This window comes from Diorhabda carinulata, chromosome X, assembly GCF_026250575.1.
Source record: "Diorhabda carinulata isolate Delta chromosome X, icDioCari1.1, whole genome shotgun sequence".
Lineage (NCBI taxonomy): Eukaryota > Metazoa > Arthropoda > Insecta > Coleoptera > Chrysomelidae > Diorhabda > Diorhabda carinulata.
The window spans coordinates 51,726,891-51,754,476 of NC_079472.1; the positions used below are offsets into that span (position 1 = coordinate 51,726,891).

The 27,586-nt window shown below is 32.4% G+C and overlaps 1 protein-coding gene across 3 annotated transcripts in view; it reads left to right on the forward strand.

Moving 5' to 3' along the window:
* Window positions 1–26,243, forward strand: part of LOC130901859 (uncharacterized) — a 29,927-nt gene extending 3,684 nt beyond the window's left edge. Inside the window, exons 1-3 of one of the 3 annotated variants that reach the window (XM_057813495.1) lie at window positions 15,388–15,993; window positions 20,639–20,776; window positions 25,336–26,243. In XM_057813495.1, coding sequence (XP_057669478.1) covers window positions 15,939–15,993; window positions 20,639–20,776; window positions 25,336–25,577 — 435 coding nt within the window. In that variant the 5' untranslated portion in view covers window positions 15,388–15,938 and the 3' untranslated portion in view covers window positions 25,578–26,243. Of the gene's footprint in view, window positions 1–6,057; window positions 6,178–7,188; window positions 7,456–15,387; window positions 15,994–20,638; window positions 20,777–25,335 lie in introns of those variants that run through there. The other 2 variants (XM_057813494.1, XM_057813496.1) reach the window with 2 other exon arrangements.
* Window positions 26,244–27,586: the final 1,343 nt, after the last annotated feature.

Below are 27,586 nucleotides of genomic sequence, written 5' to 3' on the forward strand. Positions count from 1 at the left end.
AGAAGAATACTCCGTTTTCTTTAAAAAAATAAACTTGTAAGAAATGTCAAACCGTTTTACTTTTCAGACAATTAAAGAACGTAAAATATTCGAATTTAAGTTTAAACTTTTAGTTATAGTGGGTATCATCTTTCGTGCTACAACAAATTTATAACTATACCTTTTAGTCATTGAGAAAAATATGAGTCATGGGCGCAAACCGTAAATAAAAATTATAATCATTATGCAACAATAGTATTTCTACAGAGAAACATTTATTCTTGATTATATTCATTGACTATAATTCTATTTATCGAAAATGAGTTAGGAATCAATGGATTTTAAGCTGGTTTGCTGGATATTTCCGGCCGTTTCTAAGTCCGCGAATAAAAAAAAATAGATATAATAAAAAAATCATGTTACATAATGAGGGAGAAATTTCCTTCCTCATCACACACTTCCGACTATCCCGGCCAAAAACTTGGCTTGCGTACCTTTTTTCTGAAAGAGAATGAAATTTTCAATATTAATGTCCCGAGAGCATGTCAAATTGTCGATAATTTAATTTAATAAGGAAATTATGAGACAATTTGACATGCACGAGAGGGCATTTTGGCAGACTATTTCCTGAGAAAAATTTAATTTAAAATAAACTTAATTCTGTGTTTAAAATTTGGAGAAGCATGTAATTGCCTTTTGAGTTACTTTGAAGAAGAATTTGACAACTACGGCAACCCTACAGGACGCATAGCTTATAATCCTATTTTTTCTAAGACAGCCCAAGGAGGGAGTTTTAGGTTAACAGAAAAAAGATGGTTAGTCCAAAACACCACCGAGCCTGATAAATGCCCAATAAGGTATTTAATGTAAAGCATGATATCAAACAATCTATCATTATAATTTTGCAGGCTTTTTAAAATGTTGAAAGAAAAAAGAGGAAAACATATTACGGTCGATCGTAGCTATAGGAATTGACACGAAAAGAATAAAAGTGACAAATCACTCGAACCGTGCTGCGGCAGTTACTCAGCTTGCCAAGGTTGGGGTTTCAGAAAATCAAATTATGAAGGTTACCGGACACTCAAATCAGGCCTCGATAAAGAGTTACCTCCAAGTAAATAGTGAACACCACGAGGAAATTGTACAAAAAATGCGAAATGACAGTAGCGAAGTAACAATAAGAAGTGGTGGAAGCAGCATAGAAACACCATCGTCGGCCTCCAGTAAAGTTGTATATTCTAATTGCATTTTCAATAATTGTTCCTTTTCTTAAAATATAAAATTAAAACCAAATGATGTTTATTAATCCTAGACGAAAATTTGGCACTAGTGCAAATTATCGATAATTTGCACTAGTGCAGTATTATCGCTGAAATTTGATCGTTGCTAGGTAAACATAAAATATTACAGCTTTTTGGTTGGCTTAAATTTTTCGAAGGAAATAGTCTATCCAATACACTTTAGAAAAACCATTTCATACCATGAGAGAGAAACATTTATCGATTTTTTTAATAATTAATTTTTTAAAATATTTATCCGGGTTTGCAAATCCACGCAAATTTCGCGTTTTCAATTCCTATATTTTTGAACTATCAATTTTCATAAAAAAAGTTACATGCACGGTATGAGGGGACTTTTTAGATTGACATATAAAAAACAATTAGATTTTGAAAATATTAGTTTTTAGTCAAATATCGGGCTGGACTGTTTTGTATTACCCGCTCCGTATAAAAAATCATGAATATCTGTTTTATTTCGCCATGATAAAACAGAATTTATGATTTATTATCAAGTTTTCTGCATAAAATATTAGTTGGCAATTCAAAATTTATTAACCGAATTGTGTTTTATGATAGCGCGTAGTAATTAATTGCAGCATAAAAAGACACAGTAAAAATAATTTTAAGCTTAAAAATAGCCCAAACATCAATTTCGATTTTGTAAGTTAATGATGTTTACGTTCACTACGTGTTACTTATTTTATTTAGCAAATTAAAACATATTTTTTAAAGAACCACGAAAAATTTTCAATAAAAGTTACCTCAGAATATAAGAGTTTATCACAAGTATTAAAATGTATTCTGATATTTTTCTCTAGTCTAAATAAATATTGTCTTGATTTAGGTCTCTACTATTCGAAGTTTGGTTTGAAATATTGACGTTTACCCAAATATTCGGTCATACGAGGGTTGCTAATTAAGTTTTGAGATATGGCAACACTGATATGAATATGACAAATCTGACATCGCCATCATTAAGTTTGACATTTTTAATAGGGAATCTACTGTTTTTATGACTTTCCACCATTCCACCATCTCGAGCCGTTAGTTTTCCGAATTCAATCGTCGTCGCACTATTTGTTTTTATACGTGTACCTTAAAACTTAAGTAGTAACCTTTGTATATAATTTGCATAGCTATTTTAATCAATAGAATATGGTATGAATATATCATAGAAGGCATTATTCTTCTTCTTCTTAGCGTGCCTTATCAAGTCCCCTTGACGTTGGCGAGCAGCATAGCAAAACTCTATCTTGAGCTAGTCTAAATAACTGTCCTGCTTCTCTTATCTCAGTCCATTCTCTCCATTAAAGAATGATGTTATTTTAAAAAATGTTGTTCGAGCTACCTCAATTCAAAATTTTATTTCCTTATCGGGATCCAGTTGATCAGTAATGTACCCACCAAGATATTTGAAACTGGACACTCTTTGAATTATCTGTCCGTTCACTCCTGTAGCTGTGTGTCATGGTACGGCAAGCTAGTAAATACCATATATTTTGTTTTAGAACAGTTGATGTTTAGACCCTCACTCTGTCAATGACGTTTAAAAGACATTGCAGTCGTCACACAGTACAACTGTATCGTCTGCGAATCTGATTATATTTATAAGTTTACCGTTAATTTTTACTCCATCTGATAAGTTGTGTCTAGCTTGCTTAAAGATCTTATCTGAATACAAATTAAATAGAAGTGGTTAGAGTATGCAACCTTTTCTAACTTCTCTTGAGATTTTGCATTCTTCTGTCAATTTTCCGTCGAACTCCCGCTCTTTAGCGCCAATATAATTTTTCGATGATTCTTATGTCGGAACTATCAACTCCTTTTTCCCTTAATATATTTATTAACTTGTCGTGTTTTACTCGATCGAATGCCTTTTCGTAATCGATAAAGACTGCAAATTTTTGTAGTATATATTCTATGCAAAAGGCATTATACATTATCAAAATATTTCACTAAACGTACCTTGTAATATGATTGTGATGATGTTTACGTAGGATAGACATCTCAATATTCACAAGATAGGATGAAAAATCATCAATACGATAAAAATTCTTAAAAGAGATTCAAATACAAAAAACGAAAAATTTTATAATTGATTCGTATACGAGAAAGCTGTCGATGATAATAACACCTAAACAATTTGGGTGAAATTTATAATTCTATTTTATAAATTTAAGTGTAACTATGGATAATTTGATTAAGCTACTTATTTTTGAGATGTGACAAATAAGGATAAAACAAATATATGTTTGTTTCTATATCAATGTTTTATATGTGCATATGACCTATTGATTAGTATAATTACGAAAATTGTTTATGTCAAATTATATTCTCATAAAAACAGTGATATGTCTAGTTTGGTTTCCGTAATGGATTTGGGACACAAGAAGCATTGATCAGTCTCATTATAATACTACAAAAATGCCGAGACCAGCAAAAGGACCTCTACTTATGTTTTATTGATTACGAAAATGCTTTCTACAAAGTAAGACACGATAAGCTGATGGACTGCCTTTACAAGAAGGGTCTTGACGAGAATGACCTCAAAATCATTCGGGTGCTTTATGCTAACCAAACTGCAGGGGTGAGAACTGAAACCGGCAACACAGAACCATACAGCATCAAAAGAGGCGTGCGACAGGGATACGTGTTGCCTCCTCTTCTCTTCCAGAAATATTCAGAAGAAGTCTTTGCCAGAGCGTTAGATGAAGCAAGAGAAGGTGTTAAAATCAATGGAAATATTTTTCATAATATAAGGTACGCTGTTGACACGGTTGTAATTACAGACAGTGAACAGGATCTCCAAACGCTCTTAGATCGCATATAAATTATAGGAGAAGATTATGACCTTAACATTAACATCAAAAAGACCAAAACCATCATTATCTCCAAAACATCCAACCATCCTTCCATGTGTATCAACGTAAATGGTGGCATTATCGAAAATGTCGAGAAATTTATATATCTAGGGTGTTGGATAATAAAAGATATAGAAACAAGCATCGAGCAAGCAAGAATATTCTTTCTAAAAATGAGACAATTGTTTACATTCCGAGCACTCGGCATTAAAATCCGGTACCGGATGGTAAAATGCTACATATACAGCATATACAGCACCTTATTATAGGCTTGGACCTTTAAGGTGAACTCACTAAGACGCTTAGAGAGTTTCGAAATGTGGATTTTTCGGAGGATGCTGAGAATTCCCTGGACCGCTCATATCAGTAACGAAGAAGTATTTTAAAGAATAGGCACCAACAGGGAGCTTATAGAATTGATAAAAACTTGAAAAATCTCGTATCTAGGACACATATATAGAAATGACTAATACTGACTTTTGCAGCTTCTGAATGAAGGGAAAATCGAGGGAAAACGTGATCCTGATAGACGACAGGCTTCATGGCTGAAGAATATTCGCGAGTGGACCGTTTTAGACTCTCGGACGCTGATAAGAAGGGCCAGAGACAGAAATGACTATCGCCAACCTTCTTTAGAAGATGTCTAGAAGCAGTAACGTAATCGTAGGGGGGCAGGACGGGCAAGATGCCACGGGCCCCTAACCGGGAGGGGAGCCGAGAGGGCCGTGAGCACAAGAGAATCCTGTTAAGTTATTATTAGAATATTTAGTAATTTTATTAGCTTTATCCTCAAGTAATTCAAGTTATCTAAGTGCATACACAAGTTAAACAAGAAGTTTTATGAAAATTTCAATACATTTTTTGGAGAAGGTATCACCCAGTCAGTTTTAGAACGTGTCCGGTAGGGGCGGTAATCTATGCCACGTTTAAACGCAGCGATGTTGCTGTAAGAATGGGATTTTTTCTTTATTATTTATATAGCGAGGGATAGGGCCCCATCCGATTAATTTACAACGGACCTCGAACAGTTTTGTTACGCCACTGTTTTATCTGTTTTAAAAACAATTTTAAACAAAAGAGACCTGTTCCATTTCAATTGGAAGTGAAATTAAATTTAGTGGAAAAGGTAGGTATCAAATTAAAATCCTGAACATATGTTATAAATTTATTATAATCAATTTTTGAAATTGGGAACTGCTGGCAGATGATATTGCTATCATAATTTAGATCAAAAGATCATTATCATTAATCACCAGGGTAGTCTGAAAAGTTTCACAACTCAAACAAAAGACATCAACACTTGCTGGGATTCTCAATCCCGGCCTTTTTAGACGCTAAGTTTACGACAATCATATAAGTGAGTGGTTTTGAAGATTTTTTTGAAAACTGGAAACATTAAGCTGTCTTTGAATATTTTTGATCAATACGCTCATGGTAAAGAAAGAGGAGAAATCAAAATTAACTGACGACGAACTTTCGAGACATCGAAAAACTGCGACAACCAGTGGTATCATCTGAAAAATTTACAAAAAGGTATTGGACGATCATCGGATTGAGGTTAGAGAGATGAAAGAGACTATCTTATCATCTCAAAATAACCGAAAAACTTATTCGAGTGAACATTTCCTAGGCTTCATGGACGTGAGTTATTTGGAATGATCTATCACTACACTTCTGAAATGATAAAACAGTCAAGACAGTGGATTACTAAGAGCGAACATGCTACGAAAAAGACAAGGAATGCTTGATTGGTCGTAAATATAGATAATTAGATGAAACAGTATATTGTAAGAACTTATATCACAAGATAAATCTGAATATGAGAAAATATACACAGTGTAGTAGTCCGAAAACTATCGCCCAATGTCACATTAAATCTCACTCTTTATTTTGATACTTTTCAACACAGGTAATTGATTATCACTTTTTTGTTTCAGCAAAAGCATTTCTTTGCTTCCATTGTCATCAGACATCCAAGGATTGCAATAGTGGTATCAAGATGAATCTCAATGTATCCAATTGTACTACACACAAGTGTTTTGTTTTGAAGTATGAGAGTAAGTATACATTATATAGTCCTCTGGGAAACTTCATATTTAATTTTATGTAAGAAAAAAGATTCATTTTAGTTACATGTGTTTTTTACGTAATCTGAAATATTGTGTCAGTCGATTCGTTATTCAATTTTGAGAAAAGAAATTCTCATAAACATGTATTCTAAAACGTTAATGATACACATGAATAAATAAATATTACGTTTGAAATGTTTACCTCTAACTAAAATACGAGTATCTGCTTTTAATAGATTTCCTAGTACATTTGGAAAAACTAATGTGTTGCGAATAACACTACAGCATAATTTCAAATATGCCCACACAAAAATCATGGGGTACCGTCGTTCCGGTACTTCCTTTTTGGACAGGAACGCGTTCCGGAACTAAAGATTATTTCTTATTACAAGAATTGGCTGACATATCGAAAAAGAAATTAAAAAGAATTGCTGATTTTTTTTCTAATTTTTGACGAATTTTTATATGTATTATTATAAACAAGGGTTTGAACCGAATCGGAGTAAAAACCGGAACGAACCGGCTTGTTTTTCCGAACCGTGAACCGGAGTCCGGAACCGTTTTTTTTTGCTGAACCGGAACTCGAACCGAACCGAAACAAATACGTGAACCGGTTCTTGAACCGGTTCAACGGGAATGAAACTTTATTTATAATAAACATTAGAAGAAGAAAATAAAATTTTAAAAAAGTAAAGATTTCATACATAAATTTTAATGAAAGCGTTATTCATCTCTGGTATAGTTTATTGCCATACCCAAATGGGCCTGCGGTTAATGCTAAGAATATTTATTATACATTTGTTGTGAATAATAAATAATAAAATTTTCCACATGTTGTCCTTCATTTTTAATCAACATTTATTTGCATACAATGGGTTTTCTTTTTTACATAGTAATTTTAAAATTGAAAAAATATATGGCCCTCTCTGTACTTTTCATAATTTAGCAAATAGTCAAGAGTACACATATTTTATTAACACAATATATTGTTTGTTTCAGCTGAAATGCCGGGCATAAAAGTTTTAGCAACTTTCCGTGGTTGCTATCACTATTCAGTCGAAGAAATGATGAAACATGTAGTCACCGACCAACATGCCGTCACAAAAAAATATTTTCACATTTGTAATCATACATTATGCAACAAAGGAACTGAAACTTTTAGACTTAAAGACAGTATTCAAATTTTATTTACAGTACAAATGACATACTTTTTATATATTTTTGGATACCTAGGAGGAAATTAAAATATTATTTTGTATTTTGTAACTATAGTTGTTTATCCATTTCCACCTAAATCTTAGCTATTATATGCGGTATACAGTGCGATTCAATAAAGTCTTTAAATACTTTCAGTAAAACGTCTGCTGATATAGGAGAGTAGTAGAGATTGTTCAGTGATATTCACTGAATTCATTGTATTATATCAATAAAAATCGAAAAATCCTCTAAAAACTGAATGCAATGAAATGATATTGTTAAATGGCATTGATGGTTTTTCATCATTAGCAGATTGTTTGTAAATTATTTGAGGAGTCTTTTTGGCTTTCATACTACTAAGCACCTATACTAAGAAGATATTTTGTACAAGATTGTGCATATCATTGTTTTGATTCCAGACTTTTATAAGAGGCTATTTTTCTTGGAGTTTTTCTGTATCACTTCCCAATGTGTTAGTACTCCTTTATTGAGATGCCTAAACTTTTTAATAAACTGGGAATGGGAATGTTTTAAATTATCTTAGGTATGGAGCGTTTTTCCATCTACTTCTTTAGCCAGTTCGTTAATGATGTGACATTTCATAAAGCAACAGTAGGGCTCTGGTCCAAAATATGGAATTGTTCTTTCTCTTGGCATAGCTGTCTACTTCCTCAATTCCTGTTATACGCCAATTCCTTCAAGGTCGCATGGCTATTAGAGATAATATGAATGTTTTTTCTACAGAGATTTCTATCCAAACTTCCTGAGCAAATATGTTTATTGGTAGTAACCCTACCTGATAAATAGTGAATTATTCTCGAAGTGTTATGGATAGCTTTGACTTTTCGTGATTATTAAATACTAAACTTCCATTTTGAGTTAGAATTTAATAAATACAGATAAATATTTGTTACATTAACATTGGGACTGTCTGAGACTGGCAACTATTTCTTTTTATTCTTTTTTTTACAAAAATTGATAAGAAAACATGATTCAATACACATAAATAAATTAATCACACCAAATTCACGTATTTGAAGATAATTGTTAATGAGCAACTAGTCGCCAACTAGTATACTTTCTAAACATTTATTCGAATTTAGCTTCATAAAAAAAAATCGTGCGGTGGGATATTCACGATATTAGTAATTTAAGCACATTTAAGCACACGTGGATTTCACAATGAATTTTAATGCCAATGTTGAAACACTAAAAAGTACAAAAATTCTCAGTAACCTGTCATTTACGTTGCTAATGAATAATAGATAACCATATAAGGGAAATTAATCATTCGCAGCTCAAAAAAAACAAAAGTTAACGAAGTAACTCATTAATAACCCATTCTACCATATAGTAAGAGGTGATTGATCTAGGCATATAGCTACGACCCCTTTACTTTCTTCAGTTTTCAACACTACTGAACGTGATTATAGTTCTTCCAATATCAAGTGCACTCTTTACCAAAATAAGAAATGAATCGTAAGGTATTGTTCGATGACAACAACTTGTAGTTGTAGATTATTTGTAGTAAATTTCGGTTGGGTTGACAATAGTGAAAATTGCTGTTTGAATTGGCCATGTTCTTAATGGAAACGCATTATAATAGTAGACGCTGGAAGCAAAGACGATTTCGTGCCTATGCTTTATTAATATCTGCTAAAAAATTAAAAACTGTGCAGCTAATTATCATCAAGGGGTGACAGCAGAAATATTTGAAAAGTGGTTTAATGAACAGCGTTTACCAAACATTCCACCATAGTCAGTAATCGTTATGGACAACGCATCCTACCACTAGCGGCAACTCCTTAAGATACTGAATAGTAGTAGTGTCTGAAAAAAATATTCCTATTCCTGTCAGCGATCGTAAAAAAGGCCCAACAAACAAAGAATTGCTTAATGTTATTGAAGGTCTGAAGTTAGAGAAAATTCATTATATTGACAAGCTGTGTAAAAAACAGAGTCATGCTCTTCTCAGACTACCCTTTAATATTGCATATTTAACCCTAGAGTTAATACGGGCAAACGTGAGTATGAGTATGTGGTATCACCTAACCTAACCTAACCAACCCATCATAATTGAATCAAATGATGACTCTAGTTCAGACGATTGTGACTACCATGATTATTTATAAAGATACTTTGGAATTGAAATGTTTTTTTTTTCAAAAAGGGCTCAGTTCACGTCTTGTACCCTGTTTAAACCAAACTCCCTCACAGAAGACAGGTACATTTTACTAGTCTATTTATGTTTTATAATTTAATATACAGTTGTAGCAAGTTAACGAGGTATAATAATGATTTTTTTTCTAAATTCCAAGTAGGACTACAAGTAAGTGCATCTGTTTAAATAACGGCGTATAATGCTGTCCAATTTATAATGATTCGATTGTCTTTTAACGAATAGTTTCTCGCGTAAAATATACATATTTTTACAAGTATTTATAAAAATAATAAATTTGTAAAATGAGGTATCTACGCCTATGGTAAATCAAACAAAAGTATCGGAAAGGGTTTCGAACCAGTTTTTATAATCTGCAATTGATATTGAAGAACTATACCTCCGTATAGTTATATAATTACCGGATTAAGCCGATCATAGTTTCCGAAAATCCTGCGTTAGTATAAGAGCGATATTTCGCACATTAGGTATATCATGTAAGGATATTTTAATGTAAATAAAAATTCAATGTGTGCATTAATACCGAAAAATTGGTCAGAAATATATTACCGCCATCAATATTTTGTCATTAAAATCGATAATATAATGGATAAATTTTAAAGTCTCATTTTATTCTATATACTTTTATACGTTAATTTGAAAAGTATTCAATGTATATATTTGTTACTCCTACACTTCCCAAACTTTTTCATGTTTCTGTGTAGTTTTGAAAACACTCACCTACTTCTGAGAGTTTAGAATATTCCAACATAACTCCAGTGCAAACAATACATGAATCAGTAACAGCTGCTAAATGAAACATGACGAATATCTGTCATTGAATTCGTTAATTTTAGATGTTCTATTTATAATTAAAAAACATAAAATACATGTTAAAAAGCTTACACCATGAAAATTTCTCGGTTTCCTAGAATATCCACTCAATGAATCATATAACGATGTTAAACAATTTCGTGTCATTATTTTCATGTTATCCGAACGAAATTTTCTTTCTACGAATACTATAAAATGTTTCACTCTTCTTATTGCTTCTACAGGGTGTTTCCCGTCCGTCCGTCCGTATTCAAGGTAAAGGGCGTTGATTTTTTTACGATTTTGCCGCAACAACTGGCAACATTGTATTGAAATTTTATACGAATATGTTTTGGAAGCTGATACATCCATTGAATCTTTTTCTATGTTTGATTCTCATAGCGGGTGCTAGTTACACAGTTCGTACCAAGTAGTTTTGAACATAACTTTTTCAATATTAGATTTTCTAAGCATAATTTTAAGTGAACTTGAACATCATTTAATTTTTCACCAAAAAGGTACTCTTGATGAAACTCATTTTCGACATATTTTGATTTTGAAATGATGAAATAATAACCGAAGCTGGTATGACGTAATGATAAATGTATTGATTAAACAAAAAATCACAAGATGAAAATAAAAAAAAAATACTAATTACAAAGAATAGAATTAAAATACAGTAGGTGTTCAAAATGTGCTCGAAAAATGATTACTCAAGCAATTACGACACCTTCTATAAAAGTGCGTTGGAGCTCCATCCATATCACCTTTTAAATTTCTAGGTAGAATGTGATAACCTATTAATTTGTTAACTAAAGCTGCTGTCCAAGCAATAACTTTAAATGAGTGTTGGTAATGTGATACCTTTTTGACATGTAGATTCTCATCACACTAGTAGTATTATGGGATTCACTCATACCTTGACGCATAAAAGTGGCCTCATCCGTTAAAAGAATGCGTATACAAAAATTTGGATTGAGAGTTGTTCTTTCTTGTAATGTTTGATAAAAACCTACTCTAGCCGGTAGATCGTCTGCTAAGAGTTCTTGAACTTGTCTGTAATGATAAGGATGTAGCTGTTGCTCTTTAACTATCCTCCAAGTACTTGAAGAAGACGTATTTGTTTGTCTTGCCTCATTCTTTAAGCTAACTGTTGGATTTATGTTTTTAGGTCTCAAATTCCCAGTTTCTCGATAACGTTGTTCAATGGCTCTAAATTTGAGTATCTACATTTTGATTATCAATATCTAATTTAACAAATAACAAATATCAACGAATGATAATGTTAAATAATTATGGGGGCCTTAGTCTGAAACCAACAACAGTTTGAGTCCCAGAACCACAATACATGATCATAAAATTGTTGTTTGTTTCATACTAAAACCTCCGATAGCTCAGTGCCCAACTTTATCAATACTTTATACCAGAATCGTTTATTACTTTACAAATTTCAAATAAAAATATTCCGAAAAGGGAAAACAGAGTTTTATCGAGAGTACCTTTTTGGTGTAAAATTGAATGATGTTTGGATTCACTTGCAATTTTGCTTAATAAATCTAATATTATCATTTATTCCATCTTCGTTAAGGCGCTCTTTGACTCCTGGTACGCCTTCGTTGTCAATTCATGCATTGAAGTCCCCTAGAATAATCAACATTTCCTTAGTTGGTAATGCTTCGAACGTGTCTTGAAGTTGATCATAGAACAACTCCCGCTCATGCCTGGATTTAATGTCTTCCGGTGCATATACTGATATAACATTGATTTCTTGGCTTTCTGCGCGAATTCTAACGAGTATACGAGACGATATATAACCGCATTCGTTTATGTTGGACTTATATTTATTGTTTATCAGCAAGGCTACTCCTTCCTTGGCCCTTCCCTGTTTTTCGACCCCACTGTAGATTATTAGGTATTTTTCGTATTGTTTTTGGCCTTTACCATTGTTTTTAGTTTCCTATAGGTTGTAAATGTCGACGTTGTGATAATTTAGTTCCTTTGTTATTTCTTGTTTTCTAGTGCTGAGGGATCTGATGTTCCATGTTGCAAATCGTAGTACATTTTTCTTTTTCCATCTCTGTGTCCTTTTTCTCGCGTGTGTCGTCATCTTTTGTTCTGTCCGGTTCCGAGGTTTTTTTGCCCTCAGGCGTGCTAACCTAATCACGGAACCCTCTTCCTTTATCCGGGTTTGGGACCGGCAGCATGACTACTGAAGTACTCATTCCACCCAGCAACCATGCAGGCGGAGTTTGCCTCCAAAACAGAAAGCCTGACAACACAAAAAATACCTCTTAGATGCAATATGGTCGTAGACGACAAAATAATTCAGCAAGAAATGAAATTCAAATATCTGGGTATAGAACTACCCGGATATGGTCATATTGAGACAGAAGTAAGGCATCCAACAATAAAAGCAGCAAGAGCAGCCGAATGTGTGAACCACACTATATGGAAAAACTAATACATAAGTATTGAGACCAAGTGAAGAACCTACAAAACTGTAATCAGACCCATAATGACGTACACAGCAGAAACTCGGCTTGATACAGCAAAAAACGGCTCTTGGAAACAAGCGAAATGAAAGTCCTACAAAAAATTAATGGAAAAACGCTCCTAGACAGGGAACGTAGCGACGACATAAGGCAAAAATGTAGAGTGGAAAATATTGACGAATGGGTACTGAGCAGAAAGCGCGAATGGGACGAACAAATAAATAAAATGAACGATGAAAGAATAGTAAGGATAGCGCGAGACAACTCACCACTGGTGAGAAGAAGTATGGGAAGGCCACGAAAAAGATGGAGTGATAATCTTACCATCAATTGAGGCAATAGACATGCTGCGAAGAATGAACTGGCAATCTGCCTAAAATGGAGTAGGAAGAAGAAGAAGGAAGAAATCTAATATTGAAAAAGTCATTTTCAATACTATGTACGGTACGATCTGTGTAACTAGTGCCCTAAATGAGAGTCAGATATAAAAACAAATTCATTGGATGTATCAGCTTCCAAAACATATTCGTATAAAATTTCAATAAAAGGTAGCAGTAGTTGCAGCAAAATCGTAAGTAGTTGCAGCAAAATCGTAAAAAATATGTATAATAATATATTTTTTTCTTCAATGCCCTATATCTTGAATACGGATAGCGTTGCGAAATTTTTTTTGTGAACAAACTCCAAATATTTTTCAGTTTTTCATCTATCCTACATCTATCACCTTTTTTGAAATACCCTATGTATGAATAAAACTGAGAATTTCTCACGCAGTGAGAAATATCTGCTAGTAAAGTGAGAAATTATTTCTCACAATACTGCACAAATATTATTGCTCTCAACTTGACAAATGGAAATAGTTTTGTTGTAGTTTTTATACTAAATTACTTCAGAATAGTTTAATATTGAATATATAGATATGAAGATTTATTTATTGTTCAAAAAGCAGCTACCAAGCAAATCCAGACAAAAGCATGAAATTTCTTACAGTAAAATTATAGATTTTCGAATTAATTTTCTGTAAATACCCTGTTAGCTTAATTGGAAGAGTGATCAAGAAAATGAAAACCGTAAACATCCTAGTACTAAATGCTGAGGAGTACCATAATTATCAAAAACTGTATTAATTGGTAATTGGTAAAACTACCCATATTTTCGTAACAAAAATCGATAAAATATATTCCAAAACAGTCGAAAATCGTAACTCTTGAAGAAATTCAACAATTTCTAAAATATGCAACTGATGAAAATTATTTATCAATAAAGGTATACAAAAGATTGTACGTATTGGCGTTACGCGGGCATGCACTCCGAACATGGAAGATTTCAAGTGGGCTCATTTAAGAGAATACAACTTCTGATGTACACGATTTTCGAGGCCGAAGCAGGAGCTGGTCTATATACGGTATTTTTACTGCAAGTCGACAGGGGAAAACTAAAACTTCTTAATCTTATTAACGTGAGTTAGAAAAGATAATTTAGAAGAAGAAAAAAAAATGTTATTCTAGAACATCCACCATAGCATGGTTTTGATTTGCTGAGATTAGAGGGAAAATAAGTGCAAGCAACCTTTTGTTAGGAAAAAGACACTTCTAATTCTATGTATGGGGCGCAAGATATCATTCTCCTAATTTTACTAATTGTTTTATTTGATGTTACTAATTATCTACAATTTTCTATGGTGATTACCAACGAATAATTTTAATAATGAATATTTTTATGAAACCTGAAAAATCTTTGATTTATTTTGCCGAGAACCTCAGACACCTTTATCAGAGTGATGAGAATCCCAGGAACCTTCTTAAAGTTTATATGTAACCTAAATAAATTGCGTATGAATATTATTATTTTAGTCAAACAGTTCTGTGGCGTTAAAAACGGTAGCAGAATGGAGTTCGGTACATGGTTTTTGGCGCAAAAGAAACACTGAATCCATTCAATGCAAAGTGTTTGATATTGGCACATGACTGTATACGTTTGTTCGTATTTGACCTTTTAGTAGTATTTTTACAAATTATCGATATTGCAGATGTGGCAGCGTATATCATTTACATGGAACATAACCTTCAAGTGATAGACGTCAAAAGTTATTTAAATCATTAATAAATCAATATAGAACAAAGATAAAAATTGTCATGCGAGATCTGCAATGTAGGACGTGCTTGCAAAGAATCGAGACTTTCGATTTCTTCTGGATCTCCAATATCTAGGTATGAGTCAGACTAGACGAGATTCTAAAGGACGTGTAGCAGTCGTCGGAAATTGCTATCATGTGCAGAAAACCCAAACGAAAGCAGAGAAAAGCTTGCACTATTTCATTTTTGTAAGAAATTATAAATACTTTTTTCATTGTCATACAAGACGCAAAGACGTACTTAACTATCTTCTCACTCTATTGTGAGTAAAAAATATGTTTTGGTTTTCACAAAACATTGGGAATAGTTGACTGAGCAAAATATTCAAAAATAAATAATTGATAACTAAATATTTTTCTTTAAATTTGAAAATTTTAAAGGTACCCAGGTACCTTATCACTCACGCAAGAATTAATAGTAAATCATTTTTAATAGTAAAATATGCGGTTGATATAAAATTTTGGCCTAGTTTTATCCTGACTACGTCAACGGGAAGAGTGTAATTAATAATCTTTATTGGTGATATTTTCATGCTTATATTCAAAATTTCAACATTCAAAACAATGTTTAATCTTGACCCAGTTTCCTCCGACGTTTTACCTGATTTTTATTGTCAATAATTTAAGAGATATTTTCATAATCAAACACTCATCCAATAATAATTTCCTGTTGTGAAACCGTCTAAATTAGACTAAACGTTTTATTATATACCAAATGTTTGCAGATATATTAAACAAGGTATAAAATTTTTATTTCAAGACCTCCTTTGGAAATTTAAGTACCATATTTTACGTTCCTTATTGGGTCAGAAAGTAAATAACACTTGTGGAACTTGTTAGTATTTTAGTGGAATTTGTATGAATACAGCTAATTTTGGTAGTTGAGTTAATCAAAAAATCGAACTATAATATTTTATTTATTTCAAATAAATATTTTCATACATTAATAGTGGCAATGACGAGATATATTTGGTTATTTTCCATATTGTGGCTTGGATCTATTAATTCAGGTAAAGTACATTGAAAATTAGAATGTAGTAGTTATTTATATATATTTTTCATATTTGATTATTAGTATGCCTCATTTAAGTTGAATTCAGCGGGGCTTTTAGCTACATAAGCAATAGACATTTTAATTTTCCTATTAACTACTCCAAATATTACAAATACTATAATTCATAATTTCATAAACCAAACATATTTTATATTAATTAAAAACTTTCAACATTATGCTATTAATTATTTCAAGAAATATACTAAAATTTGTTGCCTGCTTTGTCCAAAGAAATTACTATGTCTTTCCTAAAATACACTGTTAAAAATTTCTTTGGTGGTCCTGCCAAAAAGTTATAGCGCAAAACAATTTAGTAAATTTACTATACAAAATAATTGAATTTAGATTGAAAAAATTAGAAAAATTTCATAAAATTTTCTATGCGGTACTAAAAAATTTTATTAACAATTTAACTGTATAATTTTGTAATTTCAATCAAAGATTCATCACAAGGATACTCATTAAATTTACTTTGCAGTGTTGCAGTAACTTTATTACTCAGTTAACTTGAGCTCAGTTTGAAAAACAAATATATTTTTTTCTCACTATCCAACAAACTAACTGTTTCCGACAAGTTATTATGATATTATTGTGATTTATTCCATGTTTTATTTTTACATAAAATCCCCGTCTTCTTCTAAATCAGAATCTAAATTTATTTGAAAATAAGTATTTTAGACTCAAAAGGCCATCTATCATATCAAATATTTTCATCACATTTTTTTGTGAATCTACAATAAAACACAGTAAATCAAAATCTAGAAATTTCTCATAATTTTCAAACATTGTTATTGAAAAATAATAAGCAGTTATTACGTTTTTTCAATATTTTGAATATTCTTTTGTTCACGTGTTGTGAATGAATGGTGCATACGAGTTTTTGGAAAAATTAATTTGTTATCGACCATCCACTGTATTCGACGAATTCAATGAAAACTCGGTATGTATACTAAATCGTCCCCTATCTGTCTATTTCTACAACAAATATAAGTGAATTTACTAAGATATTATCTTTTATATTCGCTGTAAGTTTTTCGAATATATTTTTATTTTTGCTTTATAAACATATTGTGCTCACAAAATTCCAGTTATCTTTTGTTTTAAGCAAATTTTGTATTATAATTTCCGTGTAAATTCATATTTTCCATTAATATGGGCAACAGAACTATTAAAATAGAATATCTTAGAGTATAAGTTCTTTTTTATTCACATCTGCCTAACCTACTCGGTCTGTTTCTCAAATAAATATAAAATACGAATTTACACGAAAACTATTATACAAAATTTGGTTATAACAAAAGGAAATTGATAAACATAACTAAAATTTTGTGACCACTATATAAAAAACAATGTCAAAAAGATATAGAGAAAACATACTAGCGAATATAAAGAATAACATCACTACAAATTTACTTTGATTTAAAGCTTAATACAGTATTTTCATGTGGTTTGCGAGCAGCTGCGAGGTGGTGCGGGCGCGCAACGAATGCGTCGCGAACACGCGGCTGCTGAGCCTCAAGGACGTCGCGGTCGCGTGATAGAAATGCAACGTTTTCGTCGCGTGTTTGTAGCGCATAATCCACTCATTAACAAAATGGATTCCGAGAAGGAAACACTACTGTTGACTTTGTTACTTTTGGCGTTTGCACGCGACAGTAAAAAATGGCGTCCACGCTGCTATTTGCAGTGATCTCGTTGCGTGTCCGCAATGAAATCAATGCGCGTGCGCGGCGTAATCGTTGCGCGACCGCTCCACTTTGAAAACGCTTACAATCCGCCAGTATGATAAGCCTCTTAGAGTGTAGATCGATAGAGGACGATTTAGCAATGAAATTGGAGTTTTATCAAATTCTTCGAATGGAGTAGATAGTCGATAATAAATTAATTTTTCAAAAACTCGAATGTTAGAATGAATAAAGTGACTGCCACAATGCGTAAATAAACGAATTATCAGAATGTTTGAAGAAAAGCCGAATGGCATGTTACAAGTATCAGATTTATAATTGATAATGTTTTTTAGTGATAGCTAGTTTAAAAAACAATATTTATCTCATTTCAGATGTATACTATCTTATATAACAAATATCTTCTGCTCTCTGAATAATGCAATTTTGGTCTATTGTGGTTCCTTCATTCCGAATACTTCACATTTGATCCGAAACGACTTAGATCTTATCATTGTTTAAAAATTTTTTAGATACAAAACTTTTCAAAATTCTTTATATATTTAATTTTACAATTCGTTATATTTTTTTTTTTCGTTATCAATAATATGCATTCGCTCTTTAGCCCTGTTTGTTTTAATCGATTAGTATTAAGCTTACGATTCATTATTTACAGACTTTATAATTTTAGTATGACTAGTCTTTTATATCATCGCTTCTAATCTAGTAACTTTTTTGATGATTTCTGGTGGTGTGATTAAGGTTTTCTCGGTCCCACGTTGCTGTTCCGGTTAAGAACTATTTGGAAAACAGTGGATGGGAAGTTTTACCTCACTCGCCTTATAGCCCAGATCTTGCCCCTTCTGACTACCATTTTCTCCGTTCGATGCAGAACACCCTCACTGGAATACGGTTCACATCAGAGCAGGGTATCAAAAATTGGTTTGATTCATTCTTGGCTGCCAAGCCCGCGCAGTTCTTTTGGGATGGGATCCACAAATTGCCAGAAAGATGGGAAAAGGTCATAGCTTCAGATGGGCAATACTTTGAATAATACTATTGTACATGTTTTTCTTAAATAAAGGTTCAAATCTTGAAAAAAAACCGCACGAATTAAGTTATAGACCACAATAATATGTTTGATTGTTCAATTTCCTTATTTATACAATGTATTCATCAAGTAACATAACTTGCTACTATTTCGTCTTCTGATTGACGAGCTTGAACTAAAAATTTTGTGATAAACAAAGTGAAAGCTCCGTTATTGTAAACTAGTTGTTTCCACGACTCTTTATCAACTTTGTCATTATAAGAGTTTCTCATGTTTAAAAAAAGTTTAATTGATATATTCAAATTGATAACGTTGCATTTTCCAATATTTTATTCAACATTGAAGAAGAAAATTTAAATCTCGATTACACTCAGGGAAAATAAATTTATCTGATTTTCTACAACCTCAATATTATATTTTTGTTAATCTCACTTACCCTGGTAATGTTGACTTCATCCAATTTCGAAGCGTCGATTCAGCATATTATATACAATGTTATAAATTTGAATATTTCCTTAATGCATATAGAACTTTTGTTCTAAATTGGTTTCTGTTTATATTCCTCTCAAGCGTATTGAAATGAAATAATGTATTTATATTCATGTTTAATAATAGTTTCAGACTTTTGCCACCGATTTATTTCCACTAATGCATTTAGAAACTCATTATTTTTCAACATTTACAAAAAATAGGCACATTAACTTTCCTATTTTATTACTCAAACCGAAGCTTTTCTACGAGTTGTGATAAAAAATTGAATGGAATCATTTTATTAAAACAAAGGGCCTTATCATACTAGCAGATTGCGAGCGTCTTCGATGCGGAGTGGGCGCGCAACGATCACGCCGCGCACGAGCAGCGAATTCGTTGCATACGCGCACTTCAGTTCGTAACGAGACACAAATGTGAGGGGACCTAGGTGCTCACTCGTACCATCATAGCATCATTGGGAGATTCGGATATTGATACAGAGTTATTTATAAGTAAAGTAAAATTTTTTGTGATAAAATAATTTTTTTGTGAATTACCTAAATCCCGGTACCTGTTACCTTTTATCCAATTTGATTATGAGTGCGATACAAACACGCGACGAAAACGTTGCATTTCTGCAACGTGCTCGTCACGTTCTAGCGGCGCAACCGCGGTGTGTTCGCAACACATTCGTTGTGCGCCCCATCCGCCCCACAGCCGCTTTCTAGTATGATAAAACTGTAACATTAAATAGTTACATATATTTTGATTCAATTTCCTACAAGCTACTTGGCTAGAAACGCACTTATCTCAACGATAAATCAATTTTTGTATTCATTCTGAAAGGCTTCCGTTTTCTTTGTTTGTCAGATTTGGTGTCACATTTTGTATTTTCAGAAATAGCGAGGGCCCGAATGGTGAATATGAGGAACTTAGTTGTCGAAAATTCGCGAATCAAAAACGATTTGTGACACAACGCGTTGTAATGCTGAAGAAGTTATATTATTTTTTAGTTAATGTCATCGTACATTGTACCAATACACCCTAACAAATTGGAAGTTTGCAGTTGTTCTCATTGGACTGAACATTGATAGACCCATGATCATAAATTTGATGTTTGACTTTGATAGACGTACCTTTTTAGAGTCACAAGTTATAAATCTCATAGACCCCATTTATCAACAGTCATTTTTTTGAAATCCGTATCTTCACTATTCAAGATTCACGTATTACGACAGACATTGCAAGCAGGATTTTTCTAAAGCACTATTCTTTGTGTTAATTTGGTAGGAAAAGTTCTTGCTATCGATCCACCTTCTGTCCTTCTATTAAATTTATCTTATCTCGTTTTAGGAAACAATGAATTTGAATAAAAAATTTGAAGGTCAGGTATACATCTGATTTGAATATTTCAGGCTTGTGTCTTCGATGCTATGAATGTGTATCAAGATTGGGTCCAGCGGATACAGATGCTTGCTTAACTGGAGATCGCAACCAACTTCCCAGAGTACGATGTATAGGACCGTCAGTATGTGCTACTTATCATTATCAAAGTAAGTTTTTTGGAATACGAGGTTTACTATAAAACTTTGATTGAACGGAATAGGAAATTTGTATATTGTTATCAAAATCTAGAGAAATTTTACTGTTTCAACTGTTTATGAATCTTTTCAATTCTGTTAACATATACAGAAAATAAATATTGATAACGAATACATACAAATAGTAAACGAAGCAAAAAACAAAGGATATTTTTTGAGTGTCACATAAAATATAAAGTGAAAATGGTTTATGTCCTATTTAAGAAGCTTACATAATCTTAAAAACATCTTGCCTTCTAAAATAAAGTATCTTCTTTGTAACACTCTCGTTCTTTCACTACTCGATTACTGAGTTTTGTTTATTCTTATTCGATAACTGTTGCAGTTTCCAACTGCCTTCAAAAATTGCGAATGAGTTTTCGTTTAATTTACCTTATTGATATCACATAACTCCTCACTTAAACAGAAATTCCATTCTAAATATGAAGAATTGCAGGGAGTGATACATGGTTAGTTTTATTTATAAAATAATAAAAAGCGGTCAACATACTTATTTGTTCAATTTATTTTATATGCTCAACCGTCGTCGCAATACTAGAAATATTAAGCTTTATACGTGGATATATTGAAAAATTCTTAGCCTATTATAGAACCAAACAAAATTTCAATGACAAAATATTTTATTACTCAACATATTCTCCTCTGCTACATCTCTAGACATTTGAAAAAGAATGTTTCTTCTGCAAACCAGACCTCCACAGCTTTTATTACCTCATCGCTGGAAAGAAGTTTACGACATTTTAAACTTTTTTTCAATTGAAGAAAAAGATGATAGTCGGACGGAGCCAAATCTGGTGAATAAGGGGAGTGTTCTAGTAATTCAAACCCTAAATCACGAATTTTTTGCATGGCAACATCAGATTTGTGTGCAGGGGTGTTGTCCTGCAAAAACAATACACCTTTGGATAGATTTCCCGTAGAGTGGTCAAGAATGTCGGATAATAATTTTCAGTTATTGTAGTAACAATTCGGTTTAAGAAGTCTACATCGTTCTCAAATCGAGCACAGTTCGAACGCGATGCTTCTACCCTCGCACGCTTTTGCTCAACATTCTAACATTTGGGGATCCATTTTGCAGCAATTTTTCTCATCTTCAATGGAAAATTTACCTCTTTTGAAGCTTGCGGTCCAATTTTTCACGGTCGCATACGAAGAACATTGATCACCAAGGGTATTAAGTATATCGTCGTAAATCTGCTTACCTCTTAACCATTTTAAATACAAGTACTTGATGATGGTTCGATACATACTCCAATTTTTCGATTTTCACAATTTCGGTGGACATATTTTTTCTTTTAATTTATTGCGTAACTCTGGTTTACTTTGTTGACGTTAAACTTTACACTGACACTTTTAATAAGTTATTGTTCGATGCTATGGTAACGTAATATTTTGTTTTTGCGTGGAACTGATCTAGGCTAACTAGATATCAATACATCCTCTACAGTACCCCAGCATTGCAAGTCTAGCTTCCAAAAATCATTTTTGTATACCTCGTTTCTAATGTGGAAACCTATAAAAACCTCTCATTTAAATCCTTTTGTGTGGAGGTAGGAAAGTAGCTTCAAGTGGGCAAATGAGGCAATAACATTAAAACAGATAAAAGGGTAACCTCCAGGAAATTTTATTCATCTGGTTTTGCTCGCGTTACAGTTACTTCTTCTATTCTAATTTCATTTACATTACTTCCCTCTCAACTTAATGTATTCGTCGCTCGGTGCTCTGGTATATTCATTGCATAGCTAAAACAATTACATCTTTGGCAGTGATATTGAAATGGATATTGAAATGAATTTTTTTAATTTTTATACATTGTTTTTATTCAAAACTTGAAATAAATGTAGTTATAATATAATTTTTTGTTATATATGATAAATATTAGAGATACGTAAGTAATTAACAGTTGAAAAATGAATGTATATGTTTTTTTAATATTAATCAATTTTAAAATTTCTTTTTCGTAGCTTCTGTCTGCGTAAAAATATCAATTATATCATCAAAATTAATGTCTTGAACTAGTTGAGCTTGAATAGACAGTGATGCAAGAGCATTAAGTTTATCTTGACCCATACTTGCATATAAATAGGTTTTACTCTTTTCAAAGTAAAAAAAGTAATGCAGACGAAAAACTCAAAAAAATACGTAAAGCAATATAAACATTTGGGTAAACATCTCGAAAACTACGTAAATGAAATACATTGCATATTGCGTACAACTTCCGTATTTGTTGAAGAATCTTGGTTTAAATTTAAATAAATACGTTCATTTCCTAGTGTCTCTTCTAAATCGCGAGTATTCTTGTCAACTAGTTTATTGATAATATTTTCCAATTCGTTTGTATCTATTTCGGAAAATTATTTCCATAAAGCTTTTCATATACACTTTTCCTCGGCCAATTGTACACTCAGACCATCTAAAATTGGGAACTAAACATTTTTGCGAAAATTTTCGAGAAAAAGGTATTCTTTTATTTACCTGTGACTCGTATGGCTGATTTGCGACGAGTATCATAACGATAATAATCTTGGACTACAGATAGTGTTTTAGCTTTTTCTTCATATTCAGAAAATTATCTGTCTCTTATGTCTTGAAGGAATAGAGCCAGAAAACTATAGATCTGAACAACGGATGATAAATCAGCTTGAGATTCTTGAAGTTTCTTACTGGCAGCATTAAATCGATCTAAAATTACATTCCAAAAAAAGACTAGAATTGCTGTTTTTAAGTGCTGTAACATTTGCCGCAATCACTTAGCTTGAGATGATGTAGTCGGTTTCTCATCTCGGCTTTCAGCAATAAATTCTAGTGCATCAATTATTGCAGATCATTTTTTTTCTAACACGTAAAAGGCATCATGTCGATCAGGTTAACGAGTATTTTGACCCTCATATCATGCCGCCCTAGGCTCAGGTCTACATACTACAATATCGCTTCTTTCTTAAAAATAGACCGTCTGGAATATTTTTTCCAACGCAAATATATTCATTTCAAAAGTTTCTATTTCAGGGTAATCTTATCATGTCGAACCGTGGCAACAGATCTGTCTACTGTCGGAAACTCTTCTCTAATGAAGAACGCAATATTCAAATTATTTGCTATTTGAAATATTGTTTTTTCTGAAGCTTTACATGCTATTTGAAACTCACCACATTTCTCTTCTTCAATAACTCTGGAAATCGCAGAATTCTTAACACCAAGCTTAGTAATACTTCCACTATATCATTCACACTTTTGAATAAATCAAATATCAATGTTTTCACACTGTTGAAGGACCGATTTTTCGACAATTTATGCAGCGCTTCCAAAATTTCCATGATCACACTAGAATTCAAAATGATTGTGCACTACACCTTGTAATTTACAACTAACCTAGTTGTGTTAAAAATACACAACTTGGACCTCTTGGACTTATTGAACAAAATTCTTAATACACGGGATTTTAGCCTTTCCTAATCTTTATCAATTGTTCTCTATAGCTTGTGTCTTTAAAAAACTAATAAAAGACTGAAAACTTCTATTAGCTCACGAACATAGTGGAAAGTGAATTAAACGATGTACCAGGAAATGAAGACTGGTCTTTTTTGTGCACCTAAATTTCCTAAATACATCAAATTCTCGCCTATTACTTCTCTTCATTACTAAAGTATCTAGAAATGACAACAATCGATCTTTATTCATCTCATAGGTGAACTTTATACAGGGAATTTTGATTTGAGTTCGAAAATGAATTCTTTTACGTTTGCCTTTTTCGTATTATACGCGTATTCTACCCTGGAAAAATACTGAAATTCTCAACTGATTTGCTTTTCAAAATGATACATGAACAGTGATTGTGACGGGAAATATATTGGACAAACTAAGAGATCCGTTAAGGTTCGGTTTAAAGAGCACGTAAAATATGAGCGGACCGAAAAATAGTATATCACGACATAAATATTAATAAATTAAAATTGTTAAAGAATGTATCCAATCATAAATTGTTGTATGCATCGAAATTGCTAAATGTAAGAACAGCTTAAATAGGGACAGTATGAATATTACCAACGGTAGGTACATTTATTAAAATTTCAGGAAATATTTAGATTATTCTGTAATAATATTTACAATGCTCAAAGTTTTACATTGGAAATTAGGTTTTTTTACTATCTCGTACATAAAAATAGATTATAAATTAGACCCGACCTGCTGATAGGGAGAGAAAAAACATCGGTATACCTCTCTACCTCTCTCAGCTCTATTTTGATTCGATGGCCATAACGTTAAAGTTTCGAGTAGTGGGAACGACAAAGGAGGAGAATAACAAGTTTTGATTTTAATAGCCAGTAGAGAGAGATAGGAATTGGTAAACTGAAGCTCTTTCTCTCTTCATATACGTAATTCCATTCCGTCTAGCTTTAATATTAACTCAATTTGATAACCAGACTTTCATTGAAACTTAAATTTTTTATAAGTAGTATATCTCATACTTTAAGCTTTGTGAGGAAGTGAATTTAGTCAAATTACGTTTCTAGGTACAATACCAGGAACACCTACAATAAATCATGTTACAAGAGGATGTCAATTACTACGTTACGGAGGTAGCTGTGAAGATATTTTCAATGATTTAAGATCAAGAGGAGAAGTACTCCCAGGGCAACATACATGTGCAACATGCAGTGGAGATCTCTGTAATTCTACAACGTCTCTTAAGGCTTTGTGTTCCTTAATTTCAATTTGTATTTTCAGTAGTTTTTATTTCTCACTTTTGAGATAAAATTTGAAAGTACTCTTGTAATTTTTTGTAACAGATTACTGCCAGTTTCACAAAGATGAATGAACTTTCTTCAAACTACTTTGTACTCCTTTTCCACAAACCCAGTTTTTTTTGATAATGCTCACATTAATCTTAGTACCTCCAATATTTGATGCTCATATTCGCTGAAAATTTTGTTTCGATCTTTTCATTTGATCATAATTTTTTGAGTGATTATTCACCTCGCTCACTCTTTATTTAGTTTTATACCATTTTTTCTCAATGAATTCATAACAAGCTTCCCTGTTGTCATTATTATTCTTAACTTTGTTTTATTTATATTTCCTTTGTTATAAGTATCTTCATTTTACTAGAGTCATTGACAAGAGTATATCTTGTCAATGCCTATAAGTTGTTTTATATTTTTACATGTTCAATGTTGTTTCGTTGTTGACATATATATTGGATGTTTGTTAATTTTTAGTCTCACTTTTTGCTTTAATGTAATTAATTGCTTGAATCCTAGTACTTTATATTTGCCGCAAACTCTTTACTATGAAATTAATTTTTAATCTTTTATTTATTCCACGAATCACTACCATGGAGAAACGTTTATCAGAAGTACAAATATATAAGGTCTGAAAACATACAAACACTATATTATACTTTTTTATTATGTTTAACCCCTTGTATTTTTACTAGTTATCTGTAATATAATTGACTTGAAAATAAATGATATTTGTAAAAGCTCACATGTTTCACCAATCCTTTCTACAGGTAATTTCAAGTGAAAAAATACAGGTTGAGCTCATACTCTTTACATACGAGGATCAATAAATAAATCCCCCGCCTTTTAACTGGGTACAACACTGGCTCTGCCAACAAGCATTAACCATTTTATATGTGTTATTTAGTTTCTATTTGAGAGCCATTGAAAGCCTATGATTTCGTGATCTAAGGAGAAAATATTAGTTTCGTGTGCTCATTGATTTTGAAGAAAAAAACTTATCACTCCAACCATAAAAAAACTATTCGCTAAATTTCTTTACAGTAGTACTAGCAAGGAAGATACTGAATTTTCTGGGCATCCAGTTGAGGTCTCTACACATAAAGAACTTCCACGAAGATCCACGAAAATCCACGAGATGCTGTTGGCCGATTTGAGAATGAAAGTGCGAGTTTGTGAAAGTCACGACTCAGTGGTTTCAATTTTGAATGATCATATAGGTATGAGAAAGCTTTGGCACCATGATTATAACAATGCAGGAGTATTTAATGTTTCCTAGAAGCCAAACAGCTGTTACATAACGAGTTTCTCGAAGTGAATAGGCATCAAAGAAAAAGATAAAGGAGATATATTCAACTGCGAATATGATACCAACTTATTGCGTCTATTTGCTATATTGCGACATTTTGTTAAGAAAAAAATTATTTATCATTGTGCAGTTTCCATGGCGTAGATCTACGCATTAGGCAACGAATGTTCTCCGTCCGCCTTATCCTCCAGATATAGTTCTGAGTGACTATTTCCTGTTGCCAAATTAGAAGAAATATCCCGATAAAAAGAGATTTGAGTCCAGAGATGTAATCATCTCAGACATAAATATAGTAAGAATAGCATGAATAAGCTCTATCAATGCAACTTGTTGAACCGAAACATTTCTGTGGCGCTGCAAAATCAATAACTTAAAAGTATTCGCCTGAATAACAGTCAAACTTCTTTTCATTGATTTTAAATAGGCTTACGACTTAATACATAGAAAAGAACTGTATGAAGCTGCAAAATCAATAATGGACTAATACAAGCAATAGAATTTTATGTATCGGATGAATTTATAGTGGAAAAAGGACAAAGTAAAGATCACTCTGTACGAACCTATTTAATATTACCTGTATTAGATATAGAATAGTAACATACAAACAACAGGTTTCATCTTTAACCATATAGCACAAAGCATATGCCGATGACGTAGAGTTACTAACAAGTGATGACGGTTTGCCGCAACGCAAAATGTCCTTCGTGTTAACTT